This window comes from Amphibalanus amphitrite, unplaced genomic scaffold (assembly GCF_019059575.1).
Source record: "Amphibalanus amphitrite isolate SeventyFive unplaced genomic scaffold, NRLGWU_Aamphi_draft 000604F_arrow, whole genome shotgun sequence".
Lineage (NCBI taxonomy): Eukaryota > Metazoa > Arthropoda > Thecostraca > Balanomorpha > Balanidae > Amphibalanus > Amphibalanus amphitrite.
The window spans coordinates 324,299-342,918 of record NW_024882098.1 but is presented as its reverse complement, the minus strand read 5'-3'; the positions used below and the strand labels follow the sequence as shown (position 1 = coordinate 342,918).

Here is an 18,620-nt window from a genome sequence, read left to right as displayed (position 1 = left end):
CGACCATGAACCCGACAACCTGGGACCTGTTTGTCCACGTAGACAATACACACGGGCGCACCGTCCCGTTGGCAGACAGGTCCAGACGACGGCTAACGGTACCCAACCAGTACGCCGCAGGAAAACATACACGCAAAAATCGTCCGACTGCAGACCAATCACCAGTCAGCTGTGTGGTATTCTGGGCTGGATCGCGGAACAAGGAACAAACGAGCCCCCTCAGCTGGACATAGTTTGGCGATTTTCTCAGAAATTCACCCGATGACGGCATTCAGCTTCTGCTGTAAATGAGCCAGGCATGCGGATATTACTGTTATCGAAAGGCGGTGGCGCTTACGTATCGGTTTGTGTCCATGGGCGGCGCCACCGGGGGGGACGGGGGGGACAGGTCCCCCGCTATCGAAAGTTAGGGGGGTACAGTACCCCCCTATCGGCGAGGCCCGTTCAATAGTTGATAATAATGCATTGTAAAGTTATCCGTCGCATTTAATGCATCGTTCGTTAATCAAGGCAGGTTCTGAATAAAGATTGCTGTTGGGATGTATCGCAGGGGGTCCTGGCCATCTGCAAAAGGTGTGGAGCTGTGATGCCTATAAGGTGATCGGCAGGGCCTCGGGGATCGTGCCCCCCTTTTTTTGGGGCGCCAGGCAGGGTTATTACCTCCCCACCCCACTGCCAGACCCCACTGCCGACAAAACCAAGTTAACTGAAATTCCATAGATTTCCGTTACTATATGGATATTTTCCATTCCTAATTAGTCAAGTTCAAGCATGGCAGTTCTACCACAGGAACCATTTGAAATCTATGCCATTTAACCCCAGCACTTGTGGGGAGAAGTGTTCGGATAGATCACAGGCTGGACCAAAAAAGCACGCAGTAGCCCAAGACCTTATAATTGGGTAGCATCGGCTCCCTCTCGTCAAGGGGTTCGATAGCACTCGTTTTTTTTTCTGCAAAACTAAGTTCGGTCGGCGGCCGAACGGCTGGGGGTCTAATCGAGCCCCCCCCCCCCTCCCCTTCTTACGTCAGCGGCTGTGAAAATGCCATTACCAGCTGTTGAAACATGGCAGTTGCTTTTGCATGAGTGCACGAAAGTGTTTCAGGTACGTGATACGTGAAAGGTTCTACAAGGAAACTGAGATACACCAGCTTATCAAATTGTGCTCACTGTGGTGCGCTCGGTTTTACCTTGACTAGTCTTTGAATTCTGGGGTGAAACAGACCAGTCAAGAAACCTGTTCCATAAGGAGAGCCACTAATGCTAAAGAGATGAGGAATGAGGTTTCCAGAGACCTTCATTACCTCCCAAAGGGGGTGCCCCGCCATTTGCCAATCCCCATGCTGTGTTGTTACGATTGGAGGGTGAATATGAGAACGATGCAGGTCGTGCCAGCTCGATCATGACGAACACAATGGTGCCGACATCACAACTCTACTGCCATTTTTGACGAAGTTAATCAACTAGGACCGGAATCCTACCCTGGGGCATTTCACCTGCAGAGGCCGCCGGACCTGAGACCCTTTCACTCAATTTTTTTTTTTTTTAAAGGTGCATGCGGCATGCGCTCGTTTTTCCCGCGAAGCTCTTGGTGAGTAAAATCCATCAGAAAGTGTGATCAAATAACGGCTGGTGACCTTCCATGACCTAGCATGACCTTTTGAGTGACCACCAATGACATGACCACTGACGGCTAGCCATTATAGCTGCACCCTGCCCGTTGCATATGGATCAGGTGGTGATGTCATGATTCTGAAATTATATTGCAGTTTTGGCGCACTTGTCAGAGCAGAAGACATTCCCACTTTTCCTCCATGACTATATATATATGATGGTGAAGCCATGAAGCTGACCAGACGTAAGATCGAAAATTTGAAAGTACGAAACGTAAGAATAGTTGGCACAGCTACTCGACACTGACCGACCGGTCGCGAGCTTCCCGCCTCCGGATTTCCAGCCGGACACCCAATCCACTCGGCCACGCGGCCAGTATCCCTAAGCAATTCGCAGCTTGTAGGAAACCAGCTTTGAGTTGGAAAGACTGCAAATTTTGATTTAGAGGCAAGGATGCTTGAAAAGGTGATCGATCTTAGGTGTCCTAGGATAAGTTTGGAAACGGGATGCAACATTCGATGTGTTTTGGGCTTTGCCAAGTTTCGCGGCGTTACGTGCCTCGTTTTTTTTTTTTGCATACACGATCAGTATCTACTTTTGGGATTTTCGGACAGCTACAGTCCCCGTCCCCCCCTATCGAAAACCCGTGGCGCCGCCCCTGTTTGTGTCCAAAGCAATGCTGGCATTATTGCCGGATAAAGCCGTTCGACAATAATTGGCTATTGTTTGGCGAGTCGTTCATGATGTCAGCTACCGACTGGGTGCAGCAGAGAAACATTTATCTCACGTTCACTATCAACCTGCACAGATCTAGAGGTCATGCGAGGCGATTGTATATCTCGGTTACCGTTTTCTCGACTAACAAGGTATCCAAAAGAAACGTCTGAAATGCCAGCTGAAAGCATGTTATATTTTAGAGCATATGCAATATCAATTGCATTTCCACAGCAGTTCTACAGGTATGCGCCGGTAACTGCAGCCAGGCGTAGCTACAGGCAGATAGATATTTGGATAGGCAGATAGGTAGGCATTCTTACAAAGCATGGCACATTCTCTCTCTCAGTCTCCCTCTCTCTCTCTCTCTCTCTCTCTCTCTCTCTCTCTCTCTCTCTCTCTCTCTCTCTCTCTCTCTCTCTCTCTCTCTCTCTCTCTCTCTCTCTCTCTCTCTCTTTCTCTCCACCCTCACTCTCCCACTTCCAACAGTGTCTCCCCTGACCACCAACCGCCGTCCGTTCTGCACCTTCTCTCTCATTCTCGCTCCTCCCACCTCTCCGTCCCAGTAATCACACCGTCTCCCTCCTCTCCTCCCTTGTTTGCCTCCTCCCCTCCACCGCCGCCGCCGTCTCTGGTTGGCCGCCATCGACCGGCATGGCGTCATGCGCGTGTTTGTGCGTGGCCCGTGCGTGCGTCCGCCGCCGCCGACGCTTATTGGCTGCCGCCGTCGGCTCGTTAGATCGGTGCCATGGTTATTCATGAGTGGGCGGGGCTAGTTTTTTTGTTAGCCCCGTGCCATGTGACGGGACAGGAGATAGTGGCAGGCGGGGCGGGGCGGTGGTGGGAGGGGAGGGAGAATCAGTCCGGTGTATTCACTAAGTGGTGCACAATGGTCGCTGTGGAGTAGGCTAGAGAGGGGCGGGGGGCCGGCTGGTGCAGTGATTAATGAGGTGAATGTCATGGTTAGTTTATGGCCTCTTTTGCTGCACGGGAAATAGGTGATTGTTGCAAACAGTCAATAATGCAACCGGATTGGAAATCTTTCCTCCAGACCACGGTAGTTCATTACATTTATGTCCACCTCACGCATCCATTAAAGCATAGTTTACGTCGCAGTGAACGGTCCGAATCTTTTGCGGAAAGCGGCTGCTGATTTCACGGAAATGACATCTCGCCGGCGCAGAAGACTAATCCGAAATCGGCTCAATTTTCCTCGGCGCGGGCGTCCGGAGTAAATCCCCGGTATGACCGTTATCGGCCGGGGCGCGGCGGCCGGCCGGCCGTCATGGGATGTTCGGATTACCGCGGACGGGCTCACGCGTCCACCGACACTCGGCGGTCTTCCTTCTAACACCTCGCCAGGCGGGACCACCTCTGACGATAACAAGCCCCTGCGCTGCCGTTCCGACTCCACTGATACCGTGTAATCATACAGTGTGCTAAATCACCTCAGATGCCGGGAGGTTCATGCAGAACGTTTCGTCAGAACGGCGCCGGTCTCACCGGAAAACATGCCGAGTTGTCGGTGTAGCTCTGACAGACGCTGTGTGTCATGACACCTAACTTGGGTGTGTCATGACTCACCGCTGTCAGACCTCTGGAATTGTTTAGTGTGCTGTGTGAGTCAGTATGACTCCAGCACAGCTCGCTAAGTCAGGCCGAGTCGGCGGTTTAGGAGTCATCAAACGCCGCCCATCCGCGGCGTCTGGTGCTCGCTGACCTGGTGGTCACGTGCCGAGTGCCTCAGGCAGCGCTCGGTCACCTGGCGGGCCGTGCGCCGCCTTTGTCCGGAGATGGCTGCGCTGGGACGGCGCGGCGAGCGGCGGCGGTGGCGCCGCGGCCCGGTCGATGACCTGCAGGCTGACGCAGTGCAAACAGCAGGCCTGCGGGCGCGCAGTGCGTGAGCCGGCGCGGTTTGGCCGGCTGCGGTCGGCCGGCGCCTCGCACCGCCGCGCCGCCGCCGCCGCACCACCGTCGTTCGCGGAGCGCGCACCTCCGCCCCGCCCGGGCGATCGGCCCCCGCGGCGCGTCCCGGTCGTATCGCCCGGGGCAACAGCTCGACGAGCCACCAAGGTCACCGCTCCGGCGCTGCCATTGGCCCTTGTTGTTCGTGAACTTGTTTACTCCGAGTTCGCTCCCCCGACGTCGAGGCCAAATCGATACACGCACACACGTGGTCGCTTTACTACAGCGATGGCCGAATGGAGACGGTGCTGCCGCCCGTCGGCAGCTTCCGGAACTGGCCGTTACGCTTTGTTGAGACAGACGAGATGCTCTTTATGCTCGTCATGACTGCGATGGATAATCGAGCCTATTCGAGCGTCAGTTTGGCTGCCGGTTGACTGAGAGACGCTTGCTGGGACGTGACATCGATCCATCGCTCACACTGAGGCCCACTGAGTAGGGTTCGGTAAAGGTGCCGTATATGAATTTGCATTAAAAATGATTAGCAGTTCATAACTAGAGGTGCTCGGCTGCAGAAATTCCATGGAGACTTGTAAAAAGGCGATTCAAGGGAAGCATTTTGCGTCCAAGTTTCATTAAGGCAAAAATTACGGGTCTGATGCCAGTGTGATTGACGCTAATTTCCGAACGGGGACAGAAGCGGTATCATTTTCCACAAACATTGCTGATTAATAAGCACGTTTCATAATCAACTTCTGGTCATTTGCAAAAATGCACCGATCTATCGTTATGAACAAAGATGTTTGGCCATCAGTCTGGCTGGATTACAGGTCTGGGCCGGCTCGCAACGAGCGCTCGTTGTGAGCCGTGTGGGCGGGGCGGGGCCGCGGCGGCGGCCGGCCGCGCGCGCGGCGGGGCGGGTCATCCGCAGCCCGGCGGCGCTCCGGTGCTCCGTTTTCGCTGTGGCCGGTCGGTGCGGCGGCCGGCCCAGTCCCATGGCGGCCGATCTCCGCGAACACTCTCCGAGATTACCTGCAGCGAACCGGCGGCACGGCCGCACGCCCGGCCAGTCAATATATAGCACAGCGGCAGCGCCGATCCATAGAACGGGCCACCGGCAGCGCTAGAGGTAGCCAGAGCGCTGTTTTCTGCTGACCTCGCGCCCCGCCTCTTCTCTCGGTGACATTTCTGTTCAGCTCTACACTGGCTATCAGCTCTGTCGCCTGGAAAAGGTTTGCGCTGTGCCCTTTACCTGAGGGCGGTTACCCAGTCTCATCCATTGGTGCATGTCCCATTATCATTTTCCATCTAACTCTCCGATCCGATTTTTACTAGTTATATCCACTCCATTCCTGTATTTGTTTTTACTGCGTGCCATTTACCCCTCTTGGCTCTTACCTCTGGCGTCCTCACCTGTGACGCACGGGTCTTTGACACTCCGTCGTCCTCCTCTAATCAGCGCGCGTCCCGCGTCACCCGGTCCGACGTCGGCCATTGATCATCGCCGCCGTTGCCCGGCTCCCTGCAGCCGGCCGACCTGCTCCCGGCGCCATGTCAGGTGCGGCAATTAGTCTGCGCCGCTGACGGCCGGCCGGGTGGCGGGCGGCGGCGGCGGCGGCCGCCTGATTACAGCCCCGGGCGCTCTCCGAAATCAGCCACCTATTGACCGGGCGCGGCCCATGGCAGCGCGCGGCGGCGGCGGCGGCGGCGGCGGCAGCGGCGGCTCTCCACCTGAGAGGCTGCGATCAATTCGGCCGACACCGCCGCGGCTCAGAGCTGCCCCGGCCGACCGGCCGGCCGGCCAGCGCAGTCGGATTGGACCCAACTCGGCCGAGCTGAGCCGCCCAGAATGAGCCGAGATGAACTGGGAAAATGACGGGAAAATACTCGCTGATAGTTACAGCCTTCCTAAAATATTACATAACTCTCGGGACGTTATTAACACATCCCTATTGCACTATGAAATTTAAAAGCCATAAACGCAGAACAGCCTCTTATACTGCGTGAATGAATCGCCTTTAGCCCGCTGCTCTCGCTCGATCTGCAATGATTTATGACTCGACCCGTTATCCATTTGTGCCAGAGTGACGCCTCCTCAGCCGTACTACTATACTGACACTTCACAGTACGGCTGTGACGTCCAGTGCCGCCCGTCCGCGACCTCTTGCCCGCTGGCGGCCTATTGGATTACTGACAGCGGAGCTGTAGTACTAGCTTCCGGTTGTAGCGTACCGGATCTCAAAGCGGCATTTGTTACGCTGACGTCGCAGTATTTTCCGTATCTCGGAGCCTTCGAGAGGCCCATGATCACGGCTGTAGTTTTATTATAGCGGGTAGTGGCGCCACATATGCGGCTTTGATGTCGTGGGTGACCATTGCGACATTTTTAGATGTATTTGATTGGTCGGGGATGATCGGGGTGGTCAGTTGCCTGAGTTGGCTGAGCCGGCTACCGGCGTGAAGTTAATGCCGTCCGATGAATTATGGAAAGCTATTACGTCCAATGCTGCCAGAAAACGCATATTGAAAATGCTGTTGCCAAACTCAGTTCATAGTTTGCAGGAGACTGGTGTTAACAAGTACGTAAAACTGCGCACTGCGCCAAAGTATTAGCACCTGGGTGGCATCACCTGCATGAGTCTGCAACACTTCTGCGTCGGCCCAGCGGTACCTGCGTAGCAGGTCAGGGTAGATGACCTCTGACCTTTGACCTGGCGTCGCGAACTTCCGGTAGGCGCGCTCTCATGGGACGCGGCCGCGCGCAAATTAAATGAAATATTCGTCGGCGTCGGCGGCGTCGGAGGCGCGCGCGCGCTCTCTCTGTGGGCTGCCGGCGGCCCACCGGCCGAGCGGCGCAGCCTCGCCGCCGCGCCACGCCACCCGATCAATAGGGGCGCGCTCGCATGGCTGCATGGCAATGGAGGCGGCCGGCCGCTGCCGCTGGCACCGCCACCTCAGCCCGCGCAGCGCACCGCCCCGCCCCGCCCCGCCCCGCCCCGCAGTCCGCTCTCAGCCCGCGTCAGAACCGACCCCATCCCCGCCCCACCGCCCACCACCCAGAGTGCGTGCCCGACCGCCTGACGGGAACATCACAGATTCTATGCGTGGGCTGCACGATCGGTGCCGCACATCGGCGACACTGAGAATTGGACGTCAGGTAGGAGATTTTCAGAGTGGGATAGCGCCGACCCCGCCGCCCCCGGCCGTCGCCGACAGTAAGTTGTACGGTGACTGGGAACTCGTGCGGTCGACATACGACGGGTCGTGGATTTTTCCGCATGGGGTGCTTATGGCGAACCTTGACATTTTCCACGGTGACAAATCCGCGGCTTTGATATTCATCCGCCTCAGTTGCCGGCAATTGAAACTTGCCAGTATTACAACGCGGACACGACGCAGATTTTCAGGACGTGATGTAAAATTCCGCACAGTCAGAATCATTTCCGAAGTCGTTATTTTCCGAAGATTCGATGAACTTCTGGTCAGTTTGGACGCGCGGGAGTTTTGCCCACGCGCCGGGGAATCTGGTTGCGAGGTTGTTGCCTCAGATTCTATTTAGATCACGCTCATGCCCTGAAGCTGTTTTAATTGATTTGTCTCAGAGAGTCTGAGAAGCTTCTCTCTCATCGCGCTGATCCTTTCGAGGCCAGTCTGCAACTCAGATCCAGTTTAACCCCTTTAATTGCAGATCCTCTCAGATCCACACTTCAAAACGATCAAATCCATTGCCATTCGGATCTATTAGTGCTCACTGCTCATAGCCATCTAGAATCCAGACTGTTGATGTCCCTTTCGATCCCCATATAGATCCTCTCAGATCCACCACCCAGGTTCGCCAACCTGCCCCATCCAGATCCGACAGCGATCTTTTGCAGAGATCCAGTCGCGATCAGAGATCCACTTGCGATCCGTTGCAAAGATCCAGCTCCGATCCGCTGCAGAGGTCACGTCGCCTTTGGGGCGGCCAGGTCGTCCGGGTCTCAATTCTGCCGCCTTGTCACATTCTGGCTTGGTAATTAATTCGGCGCCGTGATCAATATGGCGAGCTTCGGCCCATGAAATCAGCCCGGCGGCGCGGCTGCCGGCGCATTGGCCGGGCTCGCCAGAGATAGACAAAGACAGAGTGGAGAGAAGCAGAGAGAGAGAGAGAGAGAGAGAGAGAGAGAGAGAGAGAGAGAGAGAGAGAGAGAGAGAGAGAGAGAGAGAGAGAGAGAGAGAGAGTCGGCTCACATAGACGTTGCAGGCTTATGGCAGCAGAGCGGAGGCAGCCTCACTGAGAGAGTGAGAAGAGGAGACTGCACTGTCTGCAGATATTGGTTTATAGCGGCTGGCTCACGGAGAGATCGCGATATTGAGGAGGTGGGTAAGCTTGAAATAAGATGGACGGAGGTCATCTGAAGAAAAGGTACATGGAGAGGGTCCATGGACCCAAGCGCTGCACCATAAACGTCACGGTTGGAGCTTGACGCCATGAAATTTTAATGCGAGCCGTGAAAAACGGTGACGACTTTCGTCGTGACATTTTCAGCTGGTCGTGAGGCACGCCTTATACGTCGTGAGTTGCTGGGTCGCTCGGCGTTTCTCTTCTGCCTGCGACCGGCCGCGTCCCTTCATTTACCCGCCGCCTGGAGGCTGTCTGTGCGCCTCACCGTCTGAGGATATTGCCTGACCGGTCACCGTCTGCCGTCGGACACGCGGACGGTAATAGCATCCCGTGCGGACGGACAGCCCGGCGAGCGGCCCGAGCAGCGGGTCTCTCCGTGCCGACCGACCCACATCTGTCCCCGGCCGCGACATCAATGGTCACCAGCCAACGGGGTAACGGACGGCCCACCGGACAACGGGGCCACGCCGAGGCGAGACGAATGGTCGCCCAGGCGCGCCTAATGGCAACCCTTCCTGCGCCGGGCGCTGCCCGGCCGCCGAGAGCCGAGCGGGCCCAATTTACTGCCCGGCGCGCTGTTGTCAGCATTGTGACGAGCCGGGCCGATCGACAGCTGGTGGCCGAAGGACGCAGCTCGACGGCCGCTCTCGGCGCCGCTGACGGCTCCTGTCGACGCCCGGGTCCGGGGAAAGGGTCACGCTGCCCGGTCACTGACACGCCTGGTGTCACTGACACTGACACATCGGGGCGGGGTGCTGGTGTGTCCAGCTGGAGGTGGCGTCTGCTATGCGAGTTTCCAATCGAACACAGACCGAGCTGAACTCGTGATCACCCCCTGTAAATCGCCCACGCCGTGCACGAAGCCGCAACAGTAGGCGAGTGTGGGCCAGGTCATGGGGGCTGGATAATGACTACCTTGGCACCTCTCCGCGGCTCCTGCGGCTCGCCCGGGGGCCGCCACCGCTGCCTCATCGTAACGCCTCTCTCTCTCTGCGCCGATCGTGGCTCAGTGAGCGCCATTTTCGGTCTGTGGTGCGCCGTGTCCGCCTCGTGACGACAAAGGACGGCGCTGCCGGCCGGCGGCGGCTGCTGAGCGGCTCCCATTGACGCCGGCCCGCCTCAACCCTTGCATTGTTGTGTCGCCGGCACAGCTATTTGTCCGGGTCCGGGGGCGGCCGTGGTTCGTGATAAATCACCGACCGGCAGCCACCTGGCCCGCTGTCACGGCCGCTCGGTCTCAGCTCTCAGCTCCCGGAGGCGCTCCCCCCGAGCTCCCCGCTCACATCTCATCGCTCAGCGGACTCAAATCTGTTCTCTCAGCTAACTCATATCCCTGCTCTACAGTTTACCCCGTCATTTCGACTTTTTGCAAAACGTTGCTTGGTTTCAACTTTCTGAATATGAATTATTCATCTTAATGATAACCATTGCAAAAAATAACCGTACATATGTGGTGCAGTCTTAATTGTAAGTAGAGATACCTATATGTCTTTCTATTTATTGTCATCTCAACTCGTTTGTTCTATCCTGTCAGTTGTGATGACCTTTAGACTCACCAACCTTCATTGGAAAATGGAAAGACTTCACCGATAGTTGCCTAGTTCCAGAATCATCTATCATCTCCGCAGTTATTATGCATTCTGTATTGTTAATTAGCTTGCATTTCCCTATGGGAATGCGTTACTATTTTTGTTCCACGAACAGCGAAAGTTTGGTTTCGTTGCAATGTGTACTTGATGGACGGGCCGAAGTTTATCTGATTCACCATGAATCATCGCTGCTGCCTCGTACTCATTTTACATACACATTTATTATTTATTTCTTCGAGAGCGTCGTCTAAATGCAACCGCAGAAACGGCACTCAAGAAATTTAAACCTTTGTTCAACGTAATCCGCTTTCATGCTACTCTCCGGATATCTCTCCTGTCGCCTAATTGGCCGAGTTTGATCGGTCTGGCGTCTGTCTTTGTATGTTTGCCGTCGTTCTGGTGTGTCTGGACGACTGTTTTCACACGGTCCTCGTCGCGACGAGCGCCGTTCCGGCCGTTGGCGACGAGTGACGAGCGCGGCGCACCCGCTCGCTTTGTGGCGCGGCCGCGACGCGCCGGAAACCAGTGTGTCTCCGGAAATGCGCCGTCGGCGGCGGCTGCTCCGCGTCGAACGCGACGAGGCGTCAGAGTCGAGCTGTCCCCTGGCTGGGAGCTGGGGCGGCGGCTAGGCGAAAGTGGCACAGCAGGGGTCAGGGGCCGAGGGCTGCCGTCGCCACTGCAGGAAGTTCGGAGAAGAGGGAGAAATTGGGTCAGCGTGCTGCCGTTCCAACTCTTTGTTTTCGGAGGTTTTAAAGACATTAGCTTCCAACAAAGTGGTAAATAAAGCCAGAATGGCCGTTTTCACGACGGAATAGCAGGCATCTATTTAATCCCCATTTGATCCTTTGGTTCCTCAGGAATTTTAGTAGTTCTTTTTAGTAGGTTCCCCAGCTTTCGAATGAATGGTGCGTTAGTTTGCTATTTTTCTATTAAATATCACATCGATTTACTTTATCTAAGGATTTATCACTAATATCAACATAAAGCGTAAGCACAATTATAAAATTATGAAATTATTAAATACTAGTACAATAGTTAAAAAAAGATACTGAGTTGCCAGGCTACAAAGAATATATTCATTTATGACGCACGACAGACATTTAGAAAGCAGCGCCCTGTTTTATTGCACGCTGCTAGCCGCTTCCATTGGGTTTTGCAGGCCGACGTCATTGGTCGTTACACGTATGATGTCACGCGACTTGTGGCCTGTCACGGCTCTTTAACCCGGCCGGGCCCGGGGGGTAATCCCAACCACAGCAGCCCGGGGGGGGGGGCGTTTTTCGCCCCCCCTGTCTAACTCCGTAAATAAGGGAGCTACGGAAACAAAAGCGATACCAAACGAAAGATCCTTACGACACGATTCTAATGCACCCAAAATTTTTGACCTCAGGTCAATTTTCAAGGTCAGAGGTCAAGGTCAAAGGCCAAAACCAGCACATGTGTAGTGATCTCAAAGTAAGCAGTCTAGAGGACGGCAGGCTGCATCAAACCGGCAAAATTGGGTGTCAAACGAAAGAAGAGAATCTGAGGATTCTGAAAATGTGCTCCAAATCAAAGGTCAAGGTCAAGGTCACGCTCAAAATTGACCTCAAACTTGGCACTTTTTCGCACATCTTGCGTGCTAACTTCCAAGATGTTTTGAAATGTTTTGAGGCTTATCAGTTCCCTATTTGTGGTTCATCTTACGATACAAGGCTGCTCAAAGGTCAAGGTCACAGAAGAGTATCCCTGCTAGAGGCTATTTCACTGATTCAAGTTAGTAATAATAAATAAGACAATTTTGCCATCCGGAAGCTCTAAATGAAGGCTTAGAGGAAAATAGATGCCAGATTCGTGATCAGCGGGTACAAATCCATCATAAACGACCTTTTATGTGTCAAGGTCAACCAGAGGTCATTCGAGGTCACATGAGGTCAACATGAAACTTGACCTTTTCCGAACAAAATATATATCATTCGACGCGGCTTGACAAGGCGAATGCGATGGTACCACTGCCGTAGCTCTAGGACCATTTTTGTCGAAGTTATTTGCGAAAAACTAAAACCACATTTCGGGGTCGTTGACCTGACCTCTGACCTCAGGTCACCGAAACTATTTTCTAATTTTCTCTAGGTCAAACGCTACACAGCCGTGCTCGTAATTTGTCTTTATCTCTAAAACTCTATTTTTAGCAGCTATTTGAAGTTTGCGTCTGTGACGCCGAAGTTTGCCGTGCAGGGGTCTAGAAAAATGGACCTTGTGACGTCATCAAGGGGGCTAGGTCCAAATTTTTTACTCCAGAAGATGTCAAATTGATGGGAGAAAAGGTACTGAAAGTTTCGCCTTCCTATCCCTAAGCGTTCGTGAGTTATCGCAAATATTCGCCAGGGGGGGCGAAAAACGCCCCCCCCCCCGGGCCCGCGAGGGTTAATGATCTCCACTAAATGAATGCAACAATGGCCTTTTAAGTTGATCTCTGTGGCCATCTGTCTATGGAGCGACCAATATGAAAGTTGGGTGAATTTACCGGGGTTACATGACTATGAGCAAGCAAATGTGTATCAGGAATGGATTTAGGTGGAGAATTGCGCTGGACCATGAGTGCTCGAACGCTCCCAATTCCACCCCGGTTTGGCTTTGGAGCCGAGACAGACGATGCGGGTCAAGGTCACCGCTGGGGTAACGGTGGATTGGCTGCGCCCGAGCACCCGTAACGCGGCACAATTCTCCATCTATGGATTTTCCTATTCGCTCAGCATTGTGATAGGCGTTCGTAATAGCATTTACTCTGCTCATGTACCTATCCCCGGTTATTTAAAAGAAGTTTTTGTGGGGGTATATCACGGCTTTAGGTACTCGGTGGCCCTATTCACGACTTTCAAAGAATGCTCCGATAACTAAACACCGCACAGACCTACTGCATTAGTGAATCTGACAGAAGGTCTGTGGAATTACATCCCCCCTCACCACACCCCTAAAAACTCATCCAGTGTCCAAAACCACTTTTATCGACTCGCCAAAAAAAAAAAAAAACACACACACACACATACACACTCAAAGCATGGGGCATGTCAGCTCTCAGTTCATTTATCATTGTCTTTACCATGGTTCAATTGCATTGCACGATTTAAAGCACGTGAGTGCCTATATAGTATATGTAGAAAATAATATCTACAGCAAAACATCCAAAATTACAAAGGCTACAATGCTTAAAAAGTAGGTTCATCAAGGAAGCCCATTTTTACTTGCGTTGTGTTCCCAACCATGCGATTCCAACGCGGGCTATTCGCAACGTCTGTTAAGGCACGTTAACAACTGACAAGCCGCCACCGCTGCCACTTATTCATAGATGGTTGATATCGCAGCTTGTGCGTCAGCAGCGCGGCCCACAACGCGTCGGCGCCAGCGCACGCAGCTGTTGGCACTGGGCAGCCGGTGTTGCGACTTAACGGCCGGCCGGCCCCATGAAGGAGAAGCTCTTGGTGAAGCTTTGTGATCGCCTCATAGCCGCCTTGGAAGTCATCTTTCTTGGCAGATCCATCCGTTCAGATGGTACGGTGCAGTCTGGATAAAGGACGAAGTCCAACGCCGCTAACCCCGCGACCGCCATCCCACAACGTGGCCGCAGACCGAACGGGCGTGAGGGCCGTAAGGGCCACCCCGCCATCCGGTAGGTGGCTGAGCAGCCGGGCGCAGCGGCGCCTGGGCGGCGGCCGCGCTGAGATGAAGTCCCAAACCGCCATGTCGCCATCACCGCCATCACCATTGCTGCAGCTGTTCCCAACCGCCTCAATCGCCGCCGTTTTGCCAGCAGTCGCGCCGCGGAATGGCAGAAGCTCCAGAGTAGCCTCCAGCGCCCCTCTCCGCACGTGTGCAGGTGCACTGCGGCCGCCGGGTCCGACGTCCAGGCAGAACATGATATTTCCATGCTGCTCCGACGGTGGGCTGGTCTTGTTTGGGCGTTCCTCCACTGTGACGTCGGTCACGCCTGCCCCGGCCAGGGCGCAGAGGCCGACGTGTCACCATCCGGTTGCAGTCCTCACTCCTCAGTCGGGTCGCAACGTGTACCTCTTCCGCAGCGTGGAGCGCGCTCCCGCTGGGCAGCGATACAGCCAAAAGTAGCATAGCATGCGGGCGGCCAGCGCTGCGCCGGACAGCGGACCCATGCCGGGGGTATGCCGGTCTCGGCCATTAGCGGGGTCGTCGGGGCCGAGGCTGTACATACAGCTGGTGACCGCGTGAGCCGCCAATCGAAGCTCACGGCTTATAAGCTCGACGCGGGCATCACACGCCGTCCCGATGGGAGCTCCGCGACGCCGCCGCGAACTCCAGCGCGGCTCGCAGCGCGAAGACCAGTACGGACGGCCGGGGCAAACGGCGTGCGGGAGTCGCAGGCGACGTTCTGCGGACAGAAAGGGTTGGGCATAAGCTGGTCGGCAGGACACTCTTGAGCCGAGCCTTTGATGTAATTACAGATGATCCAGAAGCATGCACAAAAATTCATGACACACTATTCTCATTTATGTATTTGCTACATATGATATGATATACCAGCTCATGATCAGTGACGCATTCTGGGCAATATGTTCTAAAGTGAAGTAACTGAAGTTACAGCTTAAAAGCTTAGCCCCGATTTTAACAAATGTAGATAAAATTTAAACAATTTTAAAAAATGTATCGTGGAGAAAATGAAAAGTGTAGATTTGTAAAGCCGGGATATTTCAATTTCACGGATTAGGCACTTAAAGAAATATCTTCACCTTTCTTTGAGCCACCAGCCTTCACCCAAGTTTTACACGAATGTAGTGAAGCAGACAATGTGGCAACTCAAAATTGTGATGGTTTGAGATAATTATGACGGTAAAAGAAAAAGCAACACAAGGTTCCTTACCCTCGTTTTTTCACATGGGTTCAGATGAGGCTTCAACTGTTGCCGACCTGAGGAGCTATAGGGACTTGAGCTTTCCAAAACTCAATTTCTAAAGGCACTGAGCAGTGTTTGGCTTTCACACGAATGCGATAGTAAGTTATATGAAGTTGACAAAGCAAGCAAAGCAAAGCATGATGCCCCGCGCGCCCGCCCGCGACCACGCCCCGCGTCCGACTCCCGACCGCCGCGTGACCCGAGGCGCCCGGCGGTCACGTGACCTACCGGCCGGGACTGCAAACGGCCTTCACCACCATTCTTGTATGACGTCATATCCTACTGAGGTGCTGATTGGTCGGAATTAGATACCTGAAGGTAATTATCTGCCGTAGTTATTTTTTTTCATTGTTTTGCGTGTTTTCTTATATGAAATGTAATTAAAAAATTTGTCATATTTTAATCACCATTAAAACATAACTGAAGAGGTATAAAAGAGAACTCGATATATACTTTCCTTGTTTTTAAGAATTCCGGAATTAGATACCCGAGGGAGCAAAGAGGGAGCAAGTTGCCACGCTGATTTAATACCTCATAGTCGAAAGGTGGGCTACTAGAACAAAAAATTGCTGTGTTTGTAAATAAATAAGTGATTTGAGGGCAAAAAATGCCCGGATTTAAACTTCTAAAATTATTTTGAACATAAAATATTTCAGTTTGAGGGATGTTAAGGCCTCTAAGGGTAGGTACTTTTTAGGTATCAAATAAGTTCCTCTGCGAAAGTTCCGTCGTGAAAACGGCCATTGTCTATTTAAAACATCCCATTAATCATAAAACAAACTGTTTTAATAACCTCAGATGAGCAATGCAGTCAGATCAAATATCTTCCATCGAGCGCTGAGCATTACCGTGCCACGTGTTATCCCCTCTCCATCTCCCGACCTTCCAGGCATCGATCCCGGACCGTTCCGTGCGGCCCTTTGTTTCCGCCCGGGCGGTGTCGCCGCGTCGCGTCGCCGACGACTGCTGCAATGCTGCAGGGCGGCCGGTGCGCCCGTCGCCACCGTCGCGTCTCTCTGTCGCCGTCGTCGTCGTCGCCGGACATTAAACAGCGGCGCTCCGTGACCCGGTGGACATGGCTGGCGGGAGATGGCATGGTCGCCTTATGGATGCACTCAGACGAGCGCAGCGCTGCGCTAGAGACGGACGGCAGTCATGGTGATCTGTTTCGGCTCAACGCAGCGCCATGCGTGTAGACTTAGTTTATACGCAGATGTTTGTAAGTGGAATTTGACGTAAATGGCTCATGTGCGTCATCGCAGTTGCAATACAGAAAATGGTTGAGTGACTTCTTCTTCTTTGTGAGGGAGCTTGGCATCTTTGGATGCGATCATTCTACGAACAATTTAACTCGGGCATTTTAAAAGTGGACTAAACCGCCTGCGCTCGGCGGCCGTTTTGCGTCAGCCGTTTTGGTCGGACGGTGGTCGGCTGGCATACCTATATTCGGTCGTCGACCCTCCCGTTCTGTGGCGCACACGGCCTGCGCCATGGCCGGAGATTTATCGGCGCCGGGCATTGTGGCTGGCCGGCCGCGAATTTAGAGACGCCGCCCGCTCCGCGGCAGAGTAAATCTAAACACTACAGAGGACGGCACACAATGGCGCCGCCGAGGGCGCAGCTGGCCAAACGCGGGCGCCGCCGGGGCGTCCGGGGTGGGGGGGGCGCCCGGGGGACGGGAACTGTGTCAGAGCGCCACACGTGTTGCCCGCAGTCGGCCGAGCCACACGGTTTATTTGAGTTTAAAAAGTTCATAGAGTTGGCCGGTACGCGGCTGCGGTAATGCGCAGAAGACGGCGGAGGTGGTTGGAGATCGTTGAGAAGATGCTGTGATGGGTTCAGATAGTCCACGCTGTGTGATTTGGGCTGCGGCGCCGCTGGAACGCAGCCCGAGGGAATGGCCTTCAGCCACGCGTCCCGAGACGAGCGCGAGCTTCGTCTCTGTCCTAACGGTGCCGCCATCAAAAACAGATGCACGCCACTCATGTCTCTCGTTCTCTCTCTCTCTCTCTCCCCCTCTCTCTCTCTCTCCCTCTCTCTCTCTCTCTCTCTCTCTCTCTCTCTCTCTCTCTCCCTCTCTCTCCTCTCTCTCTCTCTCTCTCCCGACGCCCACTGCGTGATCCGCCCCGCCCGGACAGCGCTGCGTCCTGCGACCTCCACGGCCCGGCGGCGCCCCATTTAACCCTCTCCTCTCCGGGGTCGACCAGGTGGCGGGCCGACCGGCATCCCGTCAGCACCGACGGGCGCGCCGGTCCGTTACGAAACACACGCCAGCCGGGACGACCCGCGGCGGCGAAGGGTTACTGCATGTGGTCACAGGCCCTGGACCGACAATAAAGCGCCACTTTCACGAGCGCGCCCGCTCGTCCGGCCGGCGTTATTTGCCGCCGACGGAGATGGGATAGGGCGAGGGACCAAGGCTGCTAAAGGGTTGGGCTGTTCTCCACCTGAACGGAAGCGGCGGTCGGCGAACGGTTCCCATGGTAACGGAGGCTCGGCCGGCTTGCGGTATATCATCTGGGAATGCAGGCCGTCCGCGCGCGGAGCTGCAACCCGATACTCACGGGATCATATCCCACACCGGGCGCCCGTGCCGCGTACAACATTGCAGGAAGTTGAAAATGTCACGCGTGTCTACCGCGCAGCGGCACAATGCTAGGACTGCACCGAAGTCGGCTTTCCAGTATCACACGACACGTTTTGGAAACCGTAAGCAGATAAGGACCCATCGTCCAATGACCTGCGATGATTTCTAACGATGTCCACACAGCGGACTGGTATCGTGACGTCATTGATGTCATTATGACGTCACATAGGCTCGTGCTGCCGCTCCGGCATCGCGTCTGACACCTTGCAGACCCGTATTGTGACGTCACAAACGGGATGTGTGACGTGTTGGGCGCTCCGGCGGTCGCTGCGCGTGGCTGTTCCGTTGACCTACACCGAGCTCGGGCGCGTGTTGTGTGTGGCAACACCCGATCGTGCAGACCGGAGGGATATCCACTGAAACCAGCTCAGTCTGCAGCAGTGGCCGGTCGGGGGAGGTCGGGAGCGGAGCGGTGTGGTGCGCAGTGCTGAGCGGAGTGTTGGTGTTGGTGATTGACACTCGAGTGACCTCGTCTGTCCTTCGACAGCTGGTCCTGGGATACCACACGGAGGATGAGCTCCGTCATCACATCAATCAACCGGCCTCCTTCGCATGAGCGGCAGGTGAGCACCCTGAGAGCGCGGCTCCTTTGAGGCCGGTGACGGTGTGCATTTCGCCTTTTTTTCGTCGAACGAGTTTCTTTTTTCATTTCGGTGATGGTCGGCGTGCATTCATTTAGCATCGAGTTGCCCATACCGTGTCTAATCAAACAATGTTTCGGGGATCAGACCAGGGGGAATTGTGATGCAACCCGCGGCGTTCGGAATTTTCCTGCTTTCTCTATTTATTTACTGTCATTTTAACAAGCATGGGGAAGGGTTTAATTATTTTAAGCGGGTCAGGGAGGGTGAGATCGGCAGTCGGG

General features: G+C 54.5%; 1 protein-coding gene across 2 annotated transcripts in view; it reads left to right on the top strand.

Annotated features, from left to right (window-relative positions):
* Positions 1-18,620, top strand: part of LOC122394669 (forkhead box protein P1-like) — a 63,048-nt gene that overhangs the window by 12,400 nt on the left and 32,028 nt on the right. Inside the window, exon 3 of one of the 2 annotated variants that reach the window (XM_043391696.1) lies at positions 18,243-18,318. The exons of the other annotated variant lie outside the window; for it this stretch is intronic. Within the exon in view, the coding sequence (XP_043247631.1) occupies positions 18,268-18,318 (51 nt within the window). The 5' untranslated portion in view covers positions 18,243-18,267. The remainder of the gene's footprint in view (positions 1-18,242; positions 18,319-18,620) is intronic. 2 annotated transcript variants of the gene reach the window in all.